The sequence below is a fragment of the Chiloscyllium plagiosum genome, chromosome 21, assembly GCF_004010195.1.
Source record: "Chiloscyllium plagiosum isolate BGI_BamShark_2017 chromosome 21, ASM401019v2, whole genome shotgun sequence".
Lineage (NCBI taxonomy): Eukaryota > Metazoa > Chordata > Chondrichthyes > Orectolobiformes > Hemiscylliidae > Chiloscyllium > Chiloscyllium plagiosum.
This window is the reverse complement of record NC_057730.1, coordinates 43,921,279-43,938,674: the sequence shown is the minus strand read 5'-3', so window position 1 is coordinate 43,938,674 and position 17,396 is coordinate 43,921,279. Positions and strand designations below refer to the sequence as shown.

At 37.1% G+C, this 17,396-nt stretch overlaps 1 protein-coding gene across 1 annotated transcript in view; it reads right to left on the bottom strand.

Moving 5' to 3' along the window:
- The window catches only part of parn (poly(A)-specific ribonuclease (deadenylation nuclease)), a 129,765-nt gene that overhangs the window by 64,399 nt on the left and 47,970 nt on the right, over positions 1-17,396 (bottom strand). The window contains exons 14-18 of the mRNA XM_043711927.1: positions 16,301-16,344; positions 16,076-16,118; positions 14,371-14,446; positions 12,540-12,650; positions 11,217-11,286 (exon numbers count right to left, since the gene is read on the bottom strand). Coding sequence (XP_043567862.1) covers positions 11,217-11,286; positions 12,540-12,650; positions 14,371-14,446; positions 16,076-16,118; positions 16,301-16,344 — 344 coding nt within the window. The remainder of the gene's footprint in view (positions 1-11,216; positions 11,287-12,539; positions 12,651-14,370; positions 14,447-16,075; positions 16,119-16,300; positions 16,345-17,396) is intronic.

Here is a 17,396-nt window from a genome sequence, read left to right as displayed (position 1 = left end):
AGGCAGCAGGAGAATGGGGTTAATAAACCTATCAGTCATGATCAAATTTGATGGGCCAAATGTTGGACCGAAGGGTCTGTTTCCATGCTGTACATCTCTATGACTCTATGGCTTAATTCTGCTCCTATATCTTATGGTCTTAAGGACGGAAAATAAATACTGGTCTAGCAACATCCATATCCAATGAATGAGTAAAATAAAATAAAATCAGCATCATTTGGGATAATCCACGGCTTATTTATTATCATGATGTTAATTATTACTTGGTAGAAATACTTTACTGAAAGTAGCATTCCAGAGACTCGTTTAAAAAAATTCTCCTCCTCAGATATGTAAGGCATTAAGAGACGGGGATTTTTTAAAGAAAAATTATAGTTATGTATTTGCATTATCCAAGTCTCCCAGTCAGTCAATAAAATAAATTTACAGTCAAACACAAATAAAAGAGTACATAACTCTTGTTGATAGTCACCAAAAATGATGAGGAGGAATTGTAACAAGAATTTGGATTTATTCAAAACTGACAGGGCACTTCAGTTTCAAGGCACAATTTCCATTATTACAGCAGCAGCAGCAACTTGTATTCATGGAGTATTCTTACCATTTAAAATGGTTCAAATTCTTCACAGGAAGATATTCAAACAAAAATTGACAAAGCTACAAAAGATAATTCTAGTCACCAAACGCCTGAAGTGGTAAGCTTTAAAAGGTACATCTTAAAAAGGAGAAAAACTAGAGCTAGAGAGAGATATTATGTATTCCAGAGCAAATTCAAAACTTGGGCAGCTAAAGGCAGATTGGTTCAATAATGAAAACCAGGGTCAAGTAGGAGACCAAAGTTGCACAAGTATAAAGACAACAAATGGATCATATGTTGGAGAATGGGAAGCAGTCGAAGACTGCAATAAATACCCTACTCACATGAAAAACAAACCTTCCCCAAGAGGCAAATTCACCTCTCAACAGCCTTCACATTAAATATTGATCTGATCTAATCAGAGTTCAGAGCCAAATCAAAATTCATTTCAAATCATGGGCTTTAATATCACGAAATAAATCACTTTCTTAAGAAGATAACCAAACCCAAGCAGGTCAGTAGCTACAATGGTTCAGTCTGCTTCATAGTGGCCCATTTGGCATCACTGGAGGCAGTCAAACAACAGTGTCCCACTGACACCCTATGACCACTCTGTACTCTTAAAAAGTGAATAGAATCTGATTTTTCCCCAAACCCTAAGTGGAATTACACAAACTTGAGCAATTAGCTGAAGTCAGAGTTTGAAAATTTACCTATTTTTAAAAAAATGAACAAGTTACATATTTACAGGAATAGATAACAAAGCAATTAAATAAATTACAGAGACTCCCACTGTCTCATGAATCTCAAACCCTACTCTAGCTGAAGACTAAAGGTCAAGTAATGAAATTAACTGTTAAAATACTTGACACAACCAACTGTACATTCAAAACAAAATTTAAACTCATGCTATGGATAGCCATTCACTTATCTAGCCTTAGTTGACATTTTGAGTCTGTATCATCTGACAGGAAATCAAATTTTATTCAGCTTCAGATTAATAGGTTAACTGTTAGCACTTTTTTTACGATCCTTTAAAAAAGTATGAGAATGAAGACTCCACTTACCAATTCCAGAAGCAAGAGATAGGAAATAGTGTTTTTTAATTCTAAAAAAGCTAGGAGAATTTTCTTTTTTCAAGATAACTTCACTCAAAAGTGAATTAGCTTGCCTATTAGACTTTCTTGAATTGTACAAATAGACAGCGTTCTTTTCTACTTTAAAACCATGCATAGTGGGTATGGTGGCACTAGTGCATACTTCCATTGATATGCAAGTACTTCTTCATAGAACGATCTAATCAAGTTATTCTTAAAACACCCATGCAGCCTGAAGCTCAAACTACAGGCTGATTATTTATGATGGTGTATGTGTTAAAATGCAAAACAAAAAGTGAAACTATATTCCGAATAACAACTGAATACGTTAAGCAAGTGTGCTGGAACTGTTTTCTGCATTTGGGCACATATTGCTTTCAGTGATATCAGGGGGAAGCAGAAGCTACACGAAAGAGAAAAACAATATCCAGACAAACGCAATCCAAAGAGGTACAGGTCAGGTGAATTGGTCATGCTAAATTGCCCATAGTGTTAGGTGCATTAGTCAGGGGTAAATATATAGTAGTGCAATGGGTCTGGGTGGGTTACTCTTCGGAGGGTCGGTGTGGACTTGTAGGGCCAAATGGTCTGATTCCCTACTGTAGGGAATCTAATCTATTTTACTGTAATTAAAATGTTAAGGCTTTTTATTTCCAGGAATTAAAAATAAATACATTTCTCATGGTAGATGCTGTGCTTCCATTTTTCAGGCATTATTCAATTCTTTAAAATGATAAGATATTAGAAAGGAAAAAATACTATGAAGTGGAGGATTAATTTACAATCATCAGGAGGCATTTAATTTAACATTGTCACCATGTTGCAATGTAATTCATTAAGTGCTGAATGACCAAACAACAACTGTGGCACACTGAAAATCAAGAAACAGTCATGGCAGAGACTATTCAGTGACTGGAACAAGAAATTGCTGAAAAAACTCAGTGGCTCTGGGAGAGAAAGCAGAATTAATGCTGAGTCTAGTGTTTTAGATTCGAAATGCTAACTGTTTCCTCTCAGCAGATAATGCCAGACCTGCTGAGCTTCTCCGGCAATTTGAAATTTTGTTTCAGATTTCCAGTATCCACAGTTCTTCGTATCATTTTCTTATTCTAAGATACTCTACCAATTATTAATACCTTGCCATAGTGATTTTTTTCCCCAAGTTCCCAGTTAGAAAAGCTGATCATACAAATTGCTTTGATAAAGAGAAAAGTCACAATTTCTGCAGAAACTAGTCAGCAACTACTTGTGGTAGATGGTCTAAGAATATCAATATTGCAATTAAGATGTATAAAATAAATGCTTCAATTCTATAATTCAGATTTTTAAAATAAAGGCAGATGATTTTGGTTATAGTTCTGTGAATGTTAACTGATTTTTTAAAAAAGTCAAACATTTGTAACAGTGACCTAAATAGATCAGTTTCAAGAAAGCATACATTTCAATCATGTACTAGATTAGATTAGATTAGATTACAGTGTGGAAACAGGCCCTTCGGCCCAACAAGTCCACACCGACCCGCCGAAGCGAAACCCACCCATACCCCTACATTTACCCCTTACCTAGCACTACGGGCAATTTAGTATGGCCAATTCACCTGACCCTGCACATCTTTGTGATGTGGGAGGAAACCGGAGCACCCGGAGGAAACCCACGCAGACACGGGGAGAACGTGCAAACTCCACACAGTCAGTCGCCTGAGGCAGGAATTGAACCCGGGTCTCTGGCGCTGTGAGGCAGCAGTGCTAACCACTGTGCCACCGTGCCGCCCATGTACTGGACAGGATAACTGTGAAATTAACTTTTTGATTTATTTACACTGCTGAATTTACAACAGACTGGACCAGGCCAGGGCCACCAATTTAGCGTTCAGTTCAGTTTGGGAGAAGATCCATCCTAGCAAATAGGTTTCAGTTTGTGAAGTCTTCTGGTTGAAAGAGTTTGCTTAGAAATTTTCAAGTTGCCAGAACAGAGAATGCAGGTTCAGGCAAATAAAACTGAAAAGTATCAAAAAAAAAAATTGTCTCAACATGCCAGAGTGAGAATTTGAAAGTGAAATAAGATGATTTGAAATTAGAGAAGTCCATTCAGCAGTCTAATAATATCAGGGAAGAAGTTGTTCTTGAATCTGTTGGTGTATGTGCTCATGTTTATGTATCTTCTGTCTGATGGAAGAGATGGAAGAGAGCATTAATGGGGTGAGAGTGGTCTTGATAACTGGAAGGCATGCTGGAAAATAGAAAGATTTTAAAATTTTTCATAGGATGAGCATCACTGGCAAGATCAGCATTTACTGTTCATCTCCAGTTACCTTGGGAAGGTGGTGGTAAGCTGCCTTCTTCAATCATCATAGTCCACGTGGCATAGTAGGAGAATATCATGATTTTGACCCATTGTCAGTGAAGAAACAGTCATATAATTCCAAGTCAGGACAATGTGTGTGAGGGTTCTCATCCATCCTACGCCCCTGTTTTCTGCTAAGTGGTAACGTGCTTAAGATTTGGAAAGAGATTTGGCAATGCAGCTTTTAGATGTTTCAAACTCTTAAAATCTCTTCATTAACTGGAGTTCCTGCTCACACCAGTTATTCAAATGATTGTTGTAATAAAATACAAATTCACCTACTGCCTAGTATGTGTTTGGCTGAAAAATCCTTATCAATTTTCTCTAGAACAGACAAAGGTTAAAGGGTTGATTTGATTGAAGTCTTCAAGATATTAACAGTATAAGAGAGTGCAGATAAAGACAAGATAAAGTATTTCCACTGGTTGGGGTTTCTAGAATTAAGGGCAATAGACTGAAAGCTAGGGCCAGACCGTTCAAGAGTTATGTTAGATAGCACATCTACACAAAGGGTGGTAGATGTGTAGAACATTTTTCCACAAATGGCAGTGGATGCAGAATCATGTTATATTTAAATCTGAGATAGTTAAATTTTGTCATGTAAAAGGTATTAAAGAGATATGGGCCAAAGGCAAGTATGTAGATTTAAGCCACAGACCAGTTATGATCGCATTGAATGGAGGAAATGGCTTCAGGGGCTGAATGGCCTACTCCTATGTTTAATGGTTTGAACAAGCTACTACCCATTTGAGTTGAGTTATCAAACAACATTGATAACACAATTCAAATTCGTCACTGCTTTGAGGATAGGATGTGAAAGTAAGGAGAAAGATTATACTGGAAGAGAAAAGGATTGAACAAAACCATCTTTGTGTACCTGATTAAAAAATTCTTCAATCATAAGCCTACGTGTTCAGTCTAATTTAATCACTGTGTCAATGAAGATGAAAACCACAGAGAGCAACCTCTATTCTTTTCAATGTTGAGTTTTTTGAAGTAACAGAGGATTGATGAGGGCAGAGCGGTAGATGAGATCTATATGGCCTTCAGTAAGGCATTCAACAAGGTTCCCCACAGGAGACTGGTTTACAAGCTTAGGTCTCACAGAATAAAAGGGAGAACTAGCCATTTGGATACAGAACTGGCTCAAAGATAGAAGAGAGAGGGTGGCGGTGGAGGGTTGTTTTTCAGACTGGAGGCCTGTGACCAGTGGAGTACCACAAGGATTGGTGCTGGGTCCACTACTTTTTGTCATTTACATAAATGATTTGGATGCAAGCATAAGAGGTACAGTTAATAAGTTTGCAGATGACACCAAAATTGGAGGTGGAGTGGACAATGAAGAAGGTTACCTCAGATTACACCAGGATCTTGATCAGATGGGCCAAATGGGAAGTGGCAGATGGAGTTTAATTCAGATAAATGCGAGTTGCTGCATTTTGGGAAAGCAAACCTTAGCAGGACTTATACACTCACTGGTAAGGTTGTAGGGAGTGTTGCAGAACAAAGAGACCTTGGAGTGCAGGTTCATAGCTTCTTGAAAGTGGAGTCGCAGGTAGATAGGATAGTGAAGGCAGCATTTGGTATGCTTTCCTTTATTCATCAGTGTTGAGTACAGGAGTTGGGAGGTCATGATGCGGCTGTACAGGACACTGGCTAGACCACTTTTGGAATATTGCGTGCAATTCTGGTCTCCTTCCTATCGGAAGGATGTTGTGAAACTTGAAAGGGTTCAGAAAAGATTTACAAGGATGTTGCCAGGGTTGGAGGATTTGAGCTATAAGGAGAGACTGAACAGGCTGGGGCTGTTTTCCCCGGAGAGTCAGAGGCTGAGGGGTGACCTTACTGAGGTTTACAAAATTATGAGGAGCATGTATAGGGTAAATAGACAGACTTTTCCCTGGGGTCGGGGAGTTCAGAACTAGAGGGTGAGAGGGGAAAGATATAAAAGAGACCGAAGGGGCAACTTTTTCACACAGAGGGTGATACGTGTATGGAATGAGCTGCCAGAGGATGTGGTGGAGGCTGGTTCAATTGCAATATTTAAAAGGCATTTGGATGGGTATATGAATAGGAAGGGTTTGGAGGGATATGGGTCGGGTGCTGGCAGGTGGGACTAGATTGGGTTGGGATATCTGGTCGGCATGGACGGGTTGGACCGAAGGGTCTGTTTCTCTATGACTCTATGACTGGTGGGAATAAAATATTCTCTTCAAATACAAATTTAAAAAAAGACTGGCAGAGATATAAGCAAATAAAAATATTGTTCCACTCCACATCTTTTTCCATTCTGCAAGTTGTGATTGAAAGCTACATGAGAGGATAATTATTAAAACAATCATGTGCCATTGGCCACCAATACCATTGCTAGGTCTGTATAGTTCACACCGATATTTACTAAATGTCCCCCTTATCCCCATCCACACTAATATCCACAGCCATTTCAGTAGCAGCCAAATGTCAGGATAAAACCAAAATATACAACTTTAAAATCTCAAACAATGTGAAGGCCTACAGGCAGGATGAGGCAAAATATCTTTCCAATAATTATTAATTAATTAAGGGAATTATATAAGTGGAAACTTAGTCTAGTTACAAGGCATCCATGTGAGAACATGTAGGAATAAATATCATACCATCTTCCTTTCATAATAATTAGTACCTTCTTACTTTAATCTTGGATATCATGCCAGTATTAACTAATTGAGTAAGAACGCAGCAGCAGTAGCTGTTATGACTCTACTATTGATTTGCAAGGTATTTGTTTTTCCAAATTCAAACGATTCTAACCAGTGATAATCACTGCAAATTTGATCACAGATTACTTAGTAGAGTGAAAGACCCTCAGCCACCTTATTCAAAACACATACCTGGTGTGACTTAGGGAAAAAAAAAGAGTTGCAATGAACACAGAATTAGCATTTGAAAAAAGTTTTAAAACAAATTTGACGGAAGCAAATATGGCCCAACAATCAGGATGGTCATTCCCCTCAGACAGAAGCAACCGAATATAAAGCAAAGCATTAACTGCACAAATCCACTGCGCCAGATTAAAATGATCTGGTAATGACAGTGGAAACAAAATACTTACTCACTTGCTCTGACAATTAAATCAGAATACATGGTGTGGTCCAGTGTACTATACCTTACTGCCACATTAACTGCATCTCGAAAATCAAATCTCTTCACTAGTTTTGAAAATGGCAAATTCCTTGGAATACCTTAAGCAGTTTAAAAACAAGATATTCATATTGTGTATGATACACTATATGCATGTCATGAATTGACATAAGCAGTCTAAGTGACATATGTCTCACTCATAATATACTTGATAAGACTTACCCATAAAAAAGAAAAACTTGCCTGCTTTAAAAAAAAGCTGCCTGCCCTTCTGTGGCCAGTCCTTCATTACATCATTGCTTGTCACCCATGATTACGTATACAGTCTTACTGGCAATCTTTAAAAAGTTACTCTCATCCACTATGCACATTTGTATTTTGATACATTCGTTGATGCTGCATTTCTCTGCAGAACCACTTCAAATAGCTCAGCAAGTGGTTGGAGAACTCAGATTGTCTTGGTTCTGTACTACAGTCTGGAGTCTGTTTCAAAACAGGATTTTGTACTTTCCAAGTATAGTCACGGTCAGCATGCCAAGACATGCAGCAGCCAATTTGTGCACAGCATATTCCTAGAAACAACAATGGGATAATGTCTTGATAATCCGCTTGTGTGATAAATATTGGTTAGGACACCAGGAATAAATCCCCTGCCTTTGAAATTATGCAATGGGACCTTTCCATTCAGGGAAGGCCTTGGTTTAGTAACATCTAAAAGGTGGCACCTTGAAAACACACATGTTCTGGAGAGCCAACAAGCTCCTGACAAAACACTTAAGCCAACTTAACCACAGCTGACAAATCTTGAAGAGGGGCTCAAACACAACAAAGAGTAACGTGTTGCGAATCAGCAAAAGGAATCTAGCATTCATTCCAGACTCAGTATGCACACCACCCAGAATCAAAATTCACTGGACAGCAGATGACCATCACCACCCCATTCTTGCTGTAGCACACAATGCTACCATAGGACAGCCAACTCCAAGGTAACCATTAAAATCAAGAGATATGCAACCTTACCTTAAAGCGGTAGAGAATTTTAAGAACCACCCTATCATACTAGTCAGCACTCATAGGTATTTGAGTGATTATTTTTGCATTTTTTTGGAATATACATTTTACTTGGTCAACTATAACCCACAGCCACCCACCACCATCCTTTATTTCCTTTTGTGCATGTAAGGCCAACTACGAATTCTACAGAAATAAATTTTTCCAACATAACATTCCTTTAACAGAAGATGTACTACTGTGCTATTTTCACAGTAGTGAAGCTATGGTTTAATCCAACAAAGTTCCTCTTGCTCTTGTTGACAACTTACTGTCAACCCATTATTAAAGATTTTTGTCATGTACTCACAATTTAAATTTACACTTCAATGACAGTTCAAGTAGGACAAGTTTGAATGCTGACTGAAAAAAAGCCTACATTCAGCAACGGGCACACATGACCTAGTGGTAGAAATCAAGAACCGGAAAGTTCACTTTAGGCCACACAGATTCACATGGTCCAATAGTATCTGGCTATGGAACACAAATCAGAAATTACTACTGTCTTGTTCAATGCTTGTAGGGGAGCATTAAAAGGAGCATATGATCATGAAATGAAGGGAAGAGAAAAAAAGACAGTGAAAAACACAAAAAAGATGTTAAAAAAATTACTGGGGTAACAGATCATACACATTAAACGACAGCTTCAGACCACTCTGTCCTCCTCCAGGCCATCTGGCTAAGCTTTAATAATTTCTTCTGTGTGCAATTAAACAGAACATTTAAAGCAATTTCCGAGGGATACAATTCAATGGAGGTCAGATGATAAACTATTGTATTGCATTTGACATTTCAAATGATTTTTGGATTGATTTTAATAGATAAAAAGAATATAACAGCTTGGTCAGTTTTCATAGATGTACAATTTGGACTAGTAATTATGAAGTCACCATTCAAGAACAAATGCCAATCACAAATTGCCCCTGATAGCAGCTAAGAGTCAACCACATTGCGGTGGGTCCAATGTCACACGTAGATCATACCACTTAAAAACAGCAGTTTCCTTCCCTCAAAAAGGATATTAGTGAACCTGATGGATTATTCCAACAAACTGGCAAAGGTCATCAGATTTTTACTGAATTCAAATTCAAGCATCTGCGATGAAGGGATTCAAACCTGGGTCCCAGGACTTTACCTGGATTAATAGTCCAGCAATTATGCCACTAGGCCATTATCTCCACTGAATATTAAATGGACAATAGAATGGAATAGATCCAGACATCATTTACAATAATTTGTGCTGCAAACTTGAAAATAGAAGAGTTGCATTTATGTAGTGCATTACATGACCAAAGAGTTAAAAGCACTATACATTACAATACTAAAATGAACAAAGATGTTGGCAGTCAACTTGAAGACAAATTTCCACAAATGTGATAAATGACCAAGTAATCTTTTACAGTAATACTAGCTGGCATGAATACTTGCCAAGTCAGATCCAAGAGTGAAAATGATTGTTAAAATGCAACTTCATTTCTTTTCAAGCTATGAACATCAAAACACATTACGTACGTGCTAATGTACTCTCATTTAATGCAAAAGAAACAACTCTTAAACAAGAAAAATAAGCCTTATTAAACAAGACAAAAAAGTTGGAAGTTTTCATTACATATAATCACAATAGAATTCAAACTATTTCTTTTACCCTCGCAATACCCTTACAAATCACCAAACACAAGCAAAGACCACCATCTCCACACCAAAGCTTCTCAGTCTGACAAATGCAACTGGTTTCCTTCAGGGCATTCTTGCACATTCCCTGGATGTTGTGTCTTCAGCTGATACTCTTACTGAGATATTTCATATAAACTGTCAATTAAAAACCCAACTTCAGAACAAATGCATGAAATTAAACAAAGAACAGCAGATGCTGGAGATCTGAAAAAAACAACAGAAATTGCTGGCAAAACTCAGTAGGTCTAACAGCACATTTGGGGAGAAAGCAGTTATTACTTCGAGTCCGATGACATTTCATCAGAAGTGCAGTCCTGTGAGCTCAGTTTCTAGCAGCCTTCTAAGGTTCTTAGTAGAGAATTTAGCATTTCTGCATCCACCCTGACACAGACATTCACTGAGTGACTGACTCTCTTCTAGATTTCTTTGGCTCAGTGGGTTCCTGCAGTTCTTTTTCCTTCTTTCTTCCACAAACCAACTAACCCTCATCTCTTCACTTCATGGAACAAACAACCTTGGAAAAACTTAACAAGCCTCCAGACCCCTCAGCCCAAGCTCTCAAGTTATCTTCGAAATGAAACTAGAAACTGGTCTCTTTTCTTGAGATACCAAATATAAAATTAAAAGCTTAGAATTGTTTCTTCACAATTGAGGGACAAATATTGGCCAGCTACTAGGAATAATCCTGGTCTTCTCCAAAGTACATTTGTTCTATCTCTCACATCCATCCAGGATGGAAAATGAGATCCAAACTTTCCTGTGGCTTCAAAAAAAAAGCACCAGGAAGTGCAACATGTTCTCTGCATACACTGGAGAGTCAGCCACAATTTTTCCAATCAAGTCCTAGATTGAGACTTCCACACATGACCTTCTGATTCCCAGGCTAGAAAGTTGTACAATGCCTGCGTACACTGCCATTATCCACAAGGGTTAAATCTGGAAAGCCTGTACTTGGCTACAAAACAGAAAAATTGACCTGTGCTGTTTTCCTCAACTAACATAGACCATTAACACCCTAGTAAAAACAAAACAAAACTGCAGTATCGTCATTTTGCACACCTGCTCCTTAAAACAATCAGATTCCGCATGCCTCACATGCCCCAACAATGCATTAGTAGTTTCACTTCATGCGTCTCCAAAGTAAGGCTCCCTGCTATTCCACAGCAGCACTGAGTACTTACTACCACCTGTTCCCACCATAGTTCCAAACCTGCAAGAACCACACAATAAGTAGCCTGAAAGAAAATAGCAATTATGTTGCATTAATATCCCAGAGAAATTGCTGCTTTGGCCACATCTGCCATTAATACAACACAAAATGTTGAAATAAGCAAAGTTATAATAAGAAGACTTACTTGTTAATAAAAGGTTCAACCAGTTTAGATTTGGCAGGAACAAAAACTTTTGGAGGGCTAAGGAATGAACCTAATTTTAAAAAAAGAGAAAAGAAAATCTGCTTTAAAATACAACAACTAAAATTGTAATATATTTATTCCACTTTAAAACATCTTAAAAGTAGTTAGCAAGAGCAGAACTGCCAAAGAAAATAAATGTGCTATACTGACTCAGAGGTAGTTTTCATGACTAATAAACATTCATTTCCTCCATGTAGCAACTGCTCCAATGAAAGCATTCAAAATAAAAACGGACAATAACAAATCCCTGTAATAACTCAAGACTTATAACATGAAACATCTCTTTCCTAAGTTTGCTGAGATAGAAAGTCAGCAATTATCAAGTCTCCTAATACTCTCCTGCATTTAAATCCTTGGGCCTAGGTTTAGGATATGTCTCCCGGCTCTCCCCACAACATCTTTTACACAACACTAAGTGTGTCATATCAAAGCTTTGCGTCACTTCAGAACCACAGAATTAAAAAAAAGATCATAAATATAAATGTACTTTGGATAAAACTAAATCACACATTAGTATTACAAAGGGAATTTAAATGTATTATAATAATTAGTCAAACGGATTTATTACTGTACCATGTAAAACTATTCTAGATTATTCAAATTGGTCAGATAGCTAGATAATCTAGATTGCAAGCAAAAGGAATCATATACCTTTTAACACTTAGAATAAGGAGACTTCACACCATGATCTGTAAATTGAGAACTTTCTACATCTAATCAATGTGAGACATTTCAATTAAATATTTCACACCACAGTTCAAAACATAACTGTGTGCATACACATAATTACATTATAATTAGAAAGCAGGAGACAACAGCTTTGCTTCACTTGGAGGTCGCCACTGATGATGTTACCTAGCCAGATAATGAAACGTCTAGATATCAAACCTATAGCTCAGCGAGCAAACCTACACCCTAAACATAATTACATATCATCGTATACCATAGGTAGCCAACCTCCTTGATTGAATTGCAAATCAGCTATTTCTTACAAACATTAGCAAGTCACAGGATGAACACATTTACAAAAAAAACTTAGGAAACTATCTGCCACATAGTCTATATTTACATAATTAAAAGTGCAATTTCTCTCTGCTCTTTCCCTTCCCCTTGAACTGTAGGAGCAACATTAAAATTTCTAGCCAAATAGGCATCAGAAGACAAATTCTGAGATCCAGATTTCAGCAATTTTGGATCTCAAACCTACAATCATTCTGGTGTTCAAAAACTAGTTTTAAACACAATCTCTTCCAACATCCATACCTAGATGATTTGCCATTGAGATGAAACACAAGCCAGTTATATATGCATCGTAACCAGCTTCATGTAATTGTTCCGAGGCAGTATTATAGCTTGGAAAACCCTCCGCACTTTCTGCAAAAGACAAGTAAAAGTTCAGATCCCAATATGACGACTTTTTTTGTTGTTTTAAACAGTTATGAAGCAAAACCAATTCTAAAATAAAAAGATCCTGTCAATGAAATGTTAACATTTCCCATCTTACATGGAGAGTGACGAATATTCATTTCTCGCCGTTTCCTAAATTATGCACTGACAAATTATCTAAACTGGAAATGGGCAGTTTTGTAACCAAATTTAAAGAAAATAACCAAAAACATGTGTTCCATGTTTTGAAACTGCACTTCATATTATGATATTGAGAGTTGATAAACCTAATATATTCTGTTCTGATGTTAAACATTAACAGCTTGGACAAGCCAAAGTTTGAACACTGAAGATAAATGTTTATAATAGATTATGACCACATTGCAGTTAATATAGGTTGGGATGTGGAAATTGAGAATGTCAACATTAACAATGACAACAGAAAGACAACCTACAACATAGCCAAAAAGAGACCTCATTCACCTGGTATACTGTAAAAGATTTGAACTCTGTCATACATGGTCAACATAACTGTTCAGTTGATATCTGCACATCAATGCAAACCAATGATGGTGGAATGTTTACCCAAGAAAAGGGAGCAAGGCAACGCTAAATGATATAAGCCAACATGTAATAAATGGATTATAAATGACTCATGACATGATCCTACATTCAGTTCATCCTCATTACTTGATTCACAAACCTTATAGTCCAAAATAAAATGCAAATATCTATTTTACTTTGGTCCATGGAAGGATAGCCTATATCCCCATATCAGTTATTCAAATTTATAGGGAGCTGCTTTCAAATGTCTTCAAAAACTGTGCCTATGGTCTTGCCCTGTACCTGGGAAGGAAGTTAGACATAATGCTACATAGTTTCAATTGCTATTTGATGGAGGAATTTGCAAATTCTTGTATAATAAGTTTAAGTTTTGGCTTCCAGGCTAATAACTCAAAATATTGAAAGATTTCATGTAAATTTTACAACTCATATACTTGATGCACAGACTTATCCCAAGTTACTTGAAACAAGAATATACCACATTTTCCTTTCACGAATACTTCCCCATATATGTTAAATTAACCAATTGTTCCACAAGAAATACAAACCTGAAAATTTGTCTGTATACTTAAGTACAGGAAAATGTGTATCTAGGTTGCTGAATAACAACAACAACAACAAAAAATCAGAGGTTTGCACTTCCTACTAATTGGCACTGAATATTTTTCTTCATGAAGTTTCAGATTTCAGAAAACAAGTTTCCTTTATGAAGACATCTACATATGATTTACAAAAAAGATAAGTGGATTGAAATATAAAGCAGCCATAAAAAAAAGTGATATTGGAAGGGCCCTTGCTTCACTTCCCTGCCAAGATGTAATCAGCATATTATTTGACAGCATTAATTGTTTTTCTCCAGACACTATGCACAGACAAGTTGATAATCTGAAACAACAGCAATTGCTGGCAAAGCTCAGCAGGTCCAGCAGCATCTGTGGAGAGGAATCAGTTAATGTTTCAGATCCAGTGACCCTTTCCCAGGGCTCTAAGTTGAAACAAGCACAAGTTAATAATCTTCCATTCCCACTCCAGCAAAACAAAGACAAATTTCAATCTATTATAATTCAGTGTGCAAAAGTACACGTGGTGGTTCATGAAGGAACAAGCAACTTTATGAAGACTACGCATCAGGTGTTCCTCTTACCAACTTTGGGAGGTCTGAAAGGTGCCTCTTTTAATCGTTTTTCCAGCTCGGCAAGAGGTGTGTTCATTATCAGTTCCTATAAGAAAATAGGAATCTCAAAATTTCTGAGGAAAACAACCTTATAATTTTATCTGAAATGATAATAACTAGTAGTTCAGTATTATGAAGGCCTCTGAATGCTTGTATTGTAGATTTCGTAACACAGTTAATTCCTAAACTCCAAGAGGAAATTCCCTACAAGAAAAAAGGGGAAGATGGTGTATTTTTAAGACTTGGATTTGCCCACACTGTTTGTATACGACTTAGTGGTCAACTCGATCAAGAATAAATCGGACTGAAAAGCAGCAATATCATCAGCGCCAATCTTATCAGGAAATGTGCTGAGACCTCTAAAATGAGAGGTGCAGATGATTTTCAATGAAAAATGAGGGAAACATGTTTATTGAAATGGGGCTAGGTAAGTATCGTAAGGAGAATAAAATCACAAAATTGAATAAAGACTTATCTCCTTCATCAAATGGCTGTTACATCCACCTCTTAAAAACTGAGAGGAAATGGCATTCCAAAGAAACCGCAGTCTAATAACATGGTGCCAGACTTCAAAGTTTTTGACAAATATTCCAGGCAAAATGTTGCTATTTAAGTTTAGAGCAACCTTTTTAACAAGAAATGTGAAAGCTCGTAATGGCATATCCTCTAAACAACATTCTGTAAATGGACTGACCTATGGATCAGTTTTGAAACCTCTAAATCTTTCTATTTGCATCAACAGAACTGCATTCAAAATGCCATACGTTCTTGCTGTCATTAAAAGATGGTTTCACATGTGCAGAGCCTCAACTTGTGTTGCCCTCCTGATGCACCAATATCAAAGCCCGGTTAGTATCAATGACACATGCACAGGTGATGTTATTACACAAGTGCATTCAAACGTTCAACGAGATCTGATGAATTCTATTATTCTAAACTGACCCTACCCAAATGGTACAGTTATACTGCTTAATTCATTAATCATCCAACAAGAGTATGAGAAATAAAAAAAGAAAGACAATAATTTTTCCTGATGCCAACACTCCATCTAGTGACTAAACTGAGAAACCATGCAGCCAGTAAAAAAAAACTTACTGTAAGTACTCAGAATATCACATGAGCATCAAGCATCACTTTCAGAAATAAATTCTTAGTAAAATTGTGCAACTTTCAACATAACATGTTTTTAAATCTAAAATTGTTGGCAATGAAGGAAACAATTCATAAAACTTCATTCGATTTCACAAACTAGTTTCATTCCAAAAGAAAGATCAAAACCAGTTTTTCCTTGAATCAATACATAACTACTTTTATTCTTTGATTATAGTCTTTATTGTTATTTTATTAACAAGTACAATTTTCTGAACAACTCAATTTGGATAATCTCTACTGACAGTCACAACTAGAGCAATCGGAGCAAGATGTGGCAACGGGTTTTGTGGCATTGACACTCCTGTTTAATTTCCTTTTATACAATCCTGGAAATGTGGTCCAACAGCATGTCTGAGCTGGCAATTTTCCAAGTTGGTACATACACAAGAGTAATGTCATAACAAACCATGTGGCTTTACATTAGCTCTAGAATGACTAATGCCAGCAAATATGGTCTCAGCAGGACAGTATCTTCACAGTTTAAAGAATGGTAAGTATGTTCAATAAAACACAACCAGTTTACCTTAAAAGGATGCGTGCTTGCCATGAGTTTTGTATCAAGAAGCCTTTGTACAAAAAAGACATATGATTACATCAGAATGTGAGGAATCAAGGTAGGAATCTCCATACAGTTTGAGATAATATTCTTCTCAAAACTACAAATTAATTTGCCAAATTTGGTCATTCCATCTCTCCCCTTTGCATATAGTATTCAAGTTTAGAGGAAACACAACTATGTTCAACTTACCTTGTAAAAACACTTGTTGTAACTTCTTTAAATTCATTCAACTCCTATTTTGAAAAAATATTTGAACATTTAATTCAAGGAAGAAAACAAAATGCATACCACCAAGTCCCTGAAAGTTTTATTCAGACAGGCTACCAGAATATAGTAAGCGGTTTTAAAATTTTGTCATCACACCAGATAAGCTGGTTTTGTTGGCGATCTATCCACACTGCTAAGTTTTTTCTCTTTGCTCCTTTGCCAGGAGTGGTTGCTACAGTCCAAAAGGCAGTGGAGCTAATGGATTGAGAAATTGGGTCAAGAGTTCATTGTCACTAAACTCTCAGGCAACACTCATATCCACCCCCCCCCCCCACCACCATTAGCAGGCTCAAGGGACATCAATGATCACCCCTGAATTACTAGTTGCCTGCTCCCAGATGTCGAAGGAAAACAGATTTACGACAAAAGGAAATGGTCATTATTTATCTTTACTATGTAGAAATTTATTGATTTCCATCTTGAATATTGACTGTGTCTGAGTTACCACAGCTCTCCAGGAGAGCAGAATTCCAAAGGTTCACATCCTCCAAATGAAAGGACTCCTCATGAAGAAAGGCACACCTTTTATTCTGAGGCTCTGTGCCGTAATTCTAGACCCATTTAGATGAAGGAAAACATCCATTCTACAGTTGTCCTGTTGAGCCCAGAAGAATTTTGTATTCTGTAAATAATATCACTTTTCATTCTCCTCAATTAATATAAACCCAGTTGCCTCAAACTGTCCTAGTAGCCACCATGCCAGGGATCAATCTAGGTGATCCTTTGTTGCACTCTTCAGTGGCAAGCGTATCTTTCTGGAGGCAAGGAGGCTGAAACTACATAATAATCCTGGTGCAGTCTCACCCAGGCTTTATACAAGTGTAGCAAGACTTAATTACTCCTGTACACCAAAATACTAAATGCTATCATGCGATTTGCTCCTTGAATTTATTATTTCTTACTCTGCACTCTTAACTATCTTTCCACAAAATAATTCTTAGCAATACGTATAATAGAACTGTTCTTACAGAAATGAGCCTTCAAAAATAGCATTCAAGGTTTGTGAACACTTATAATT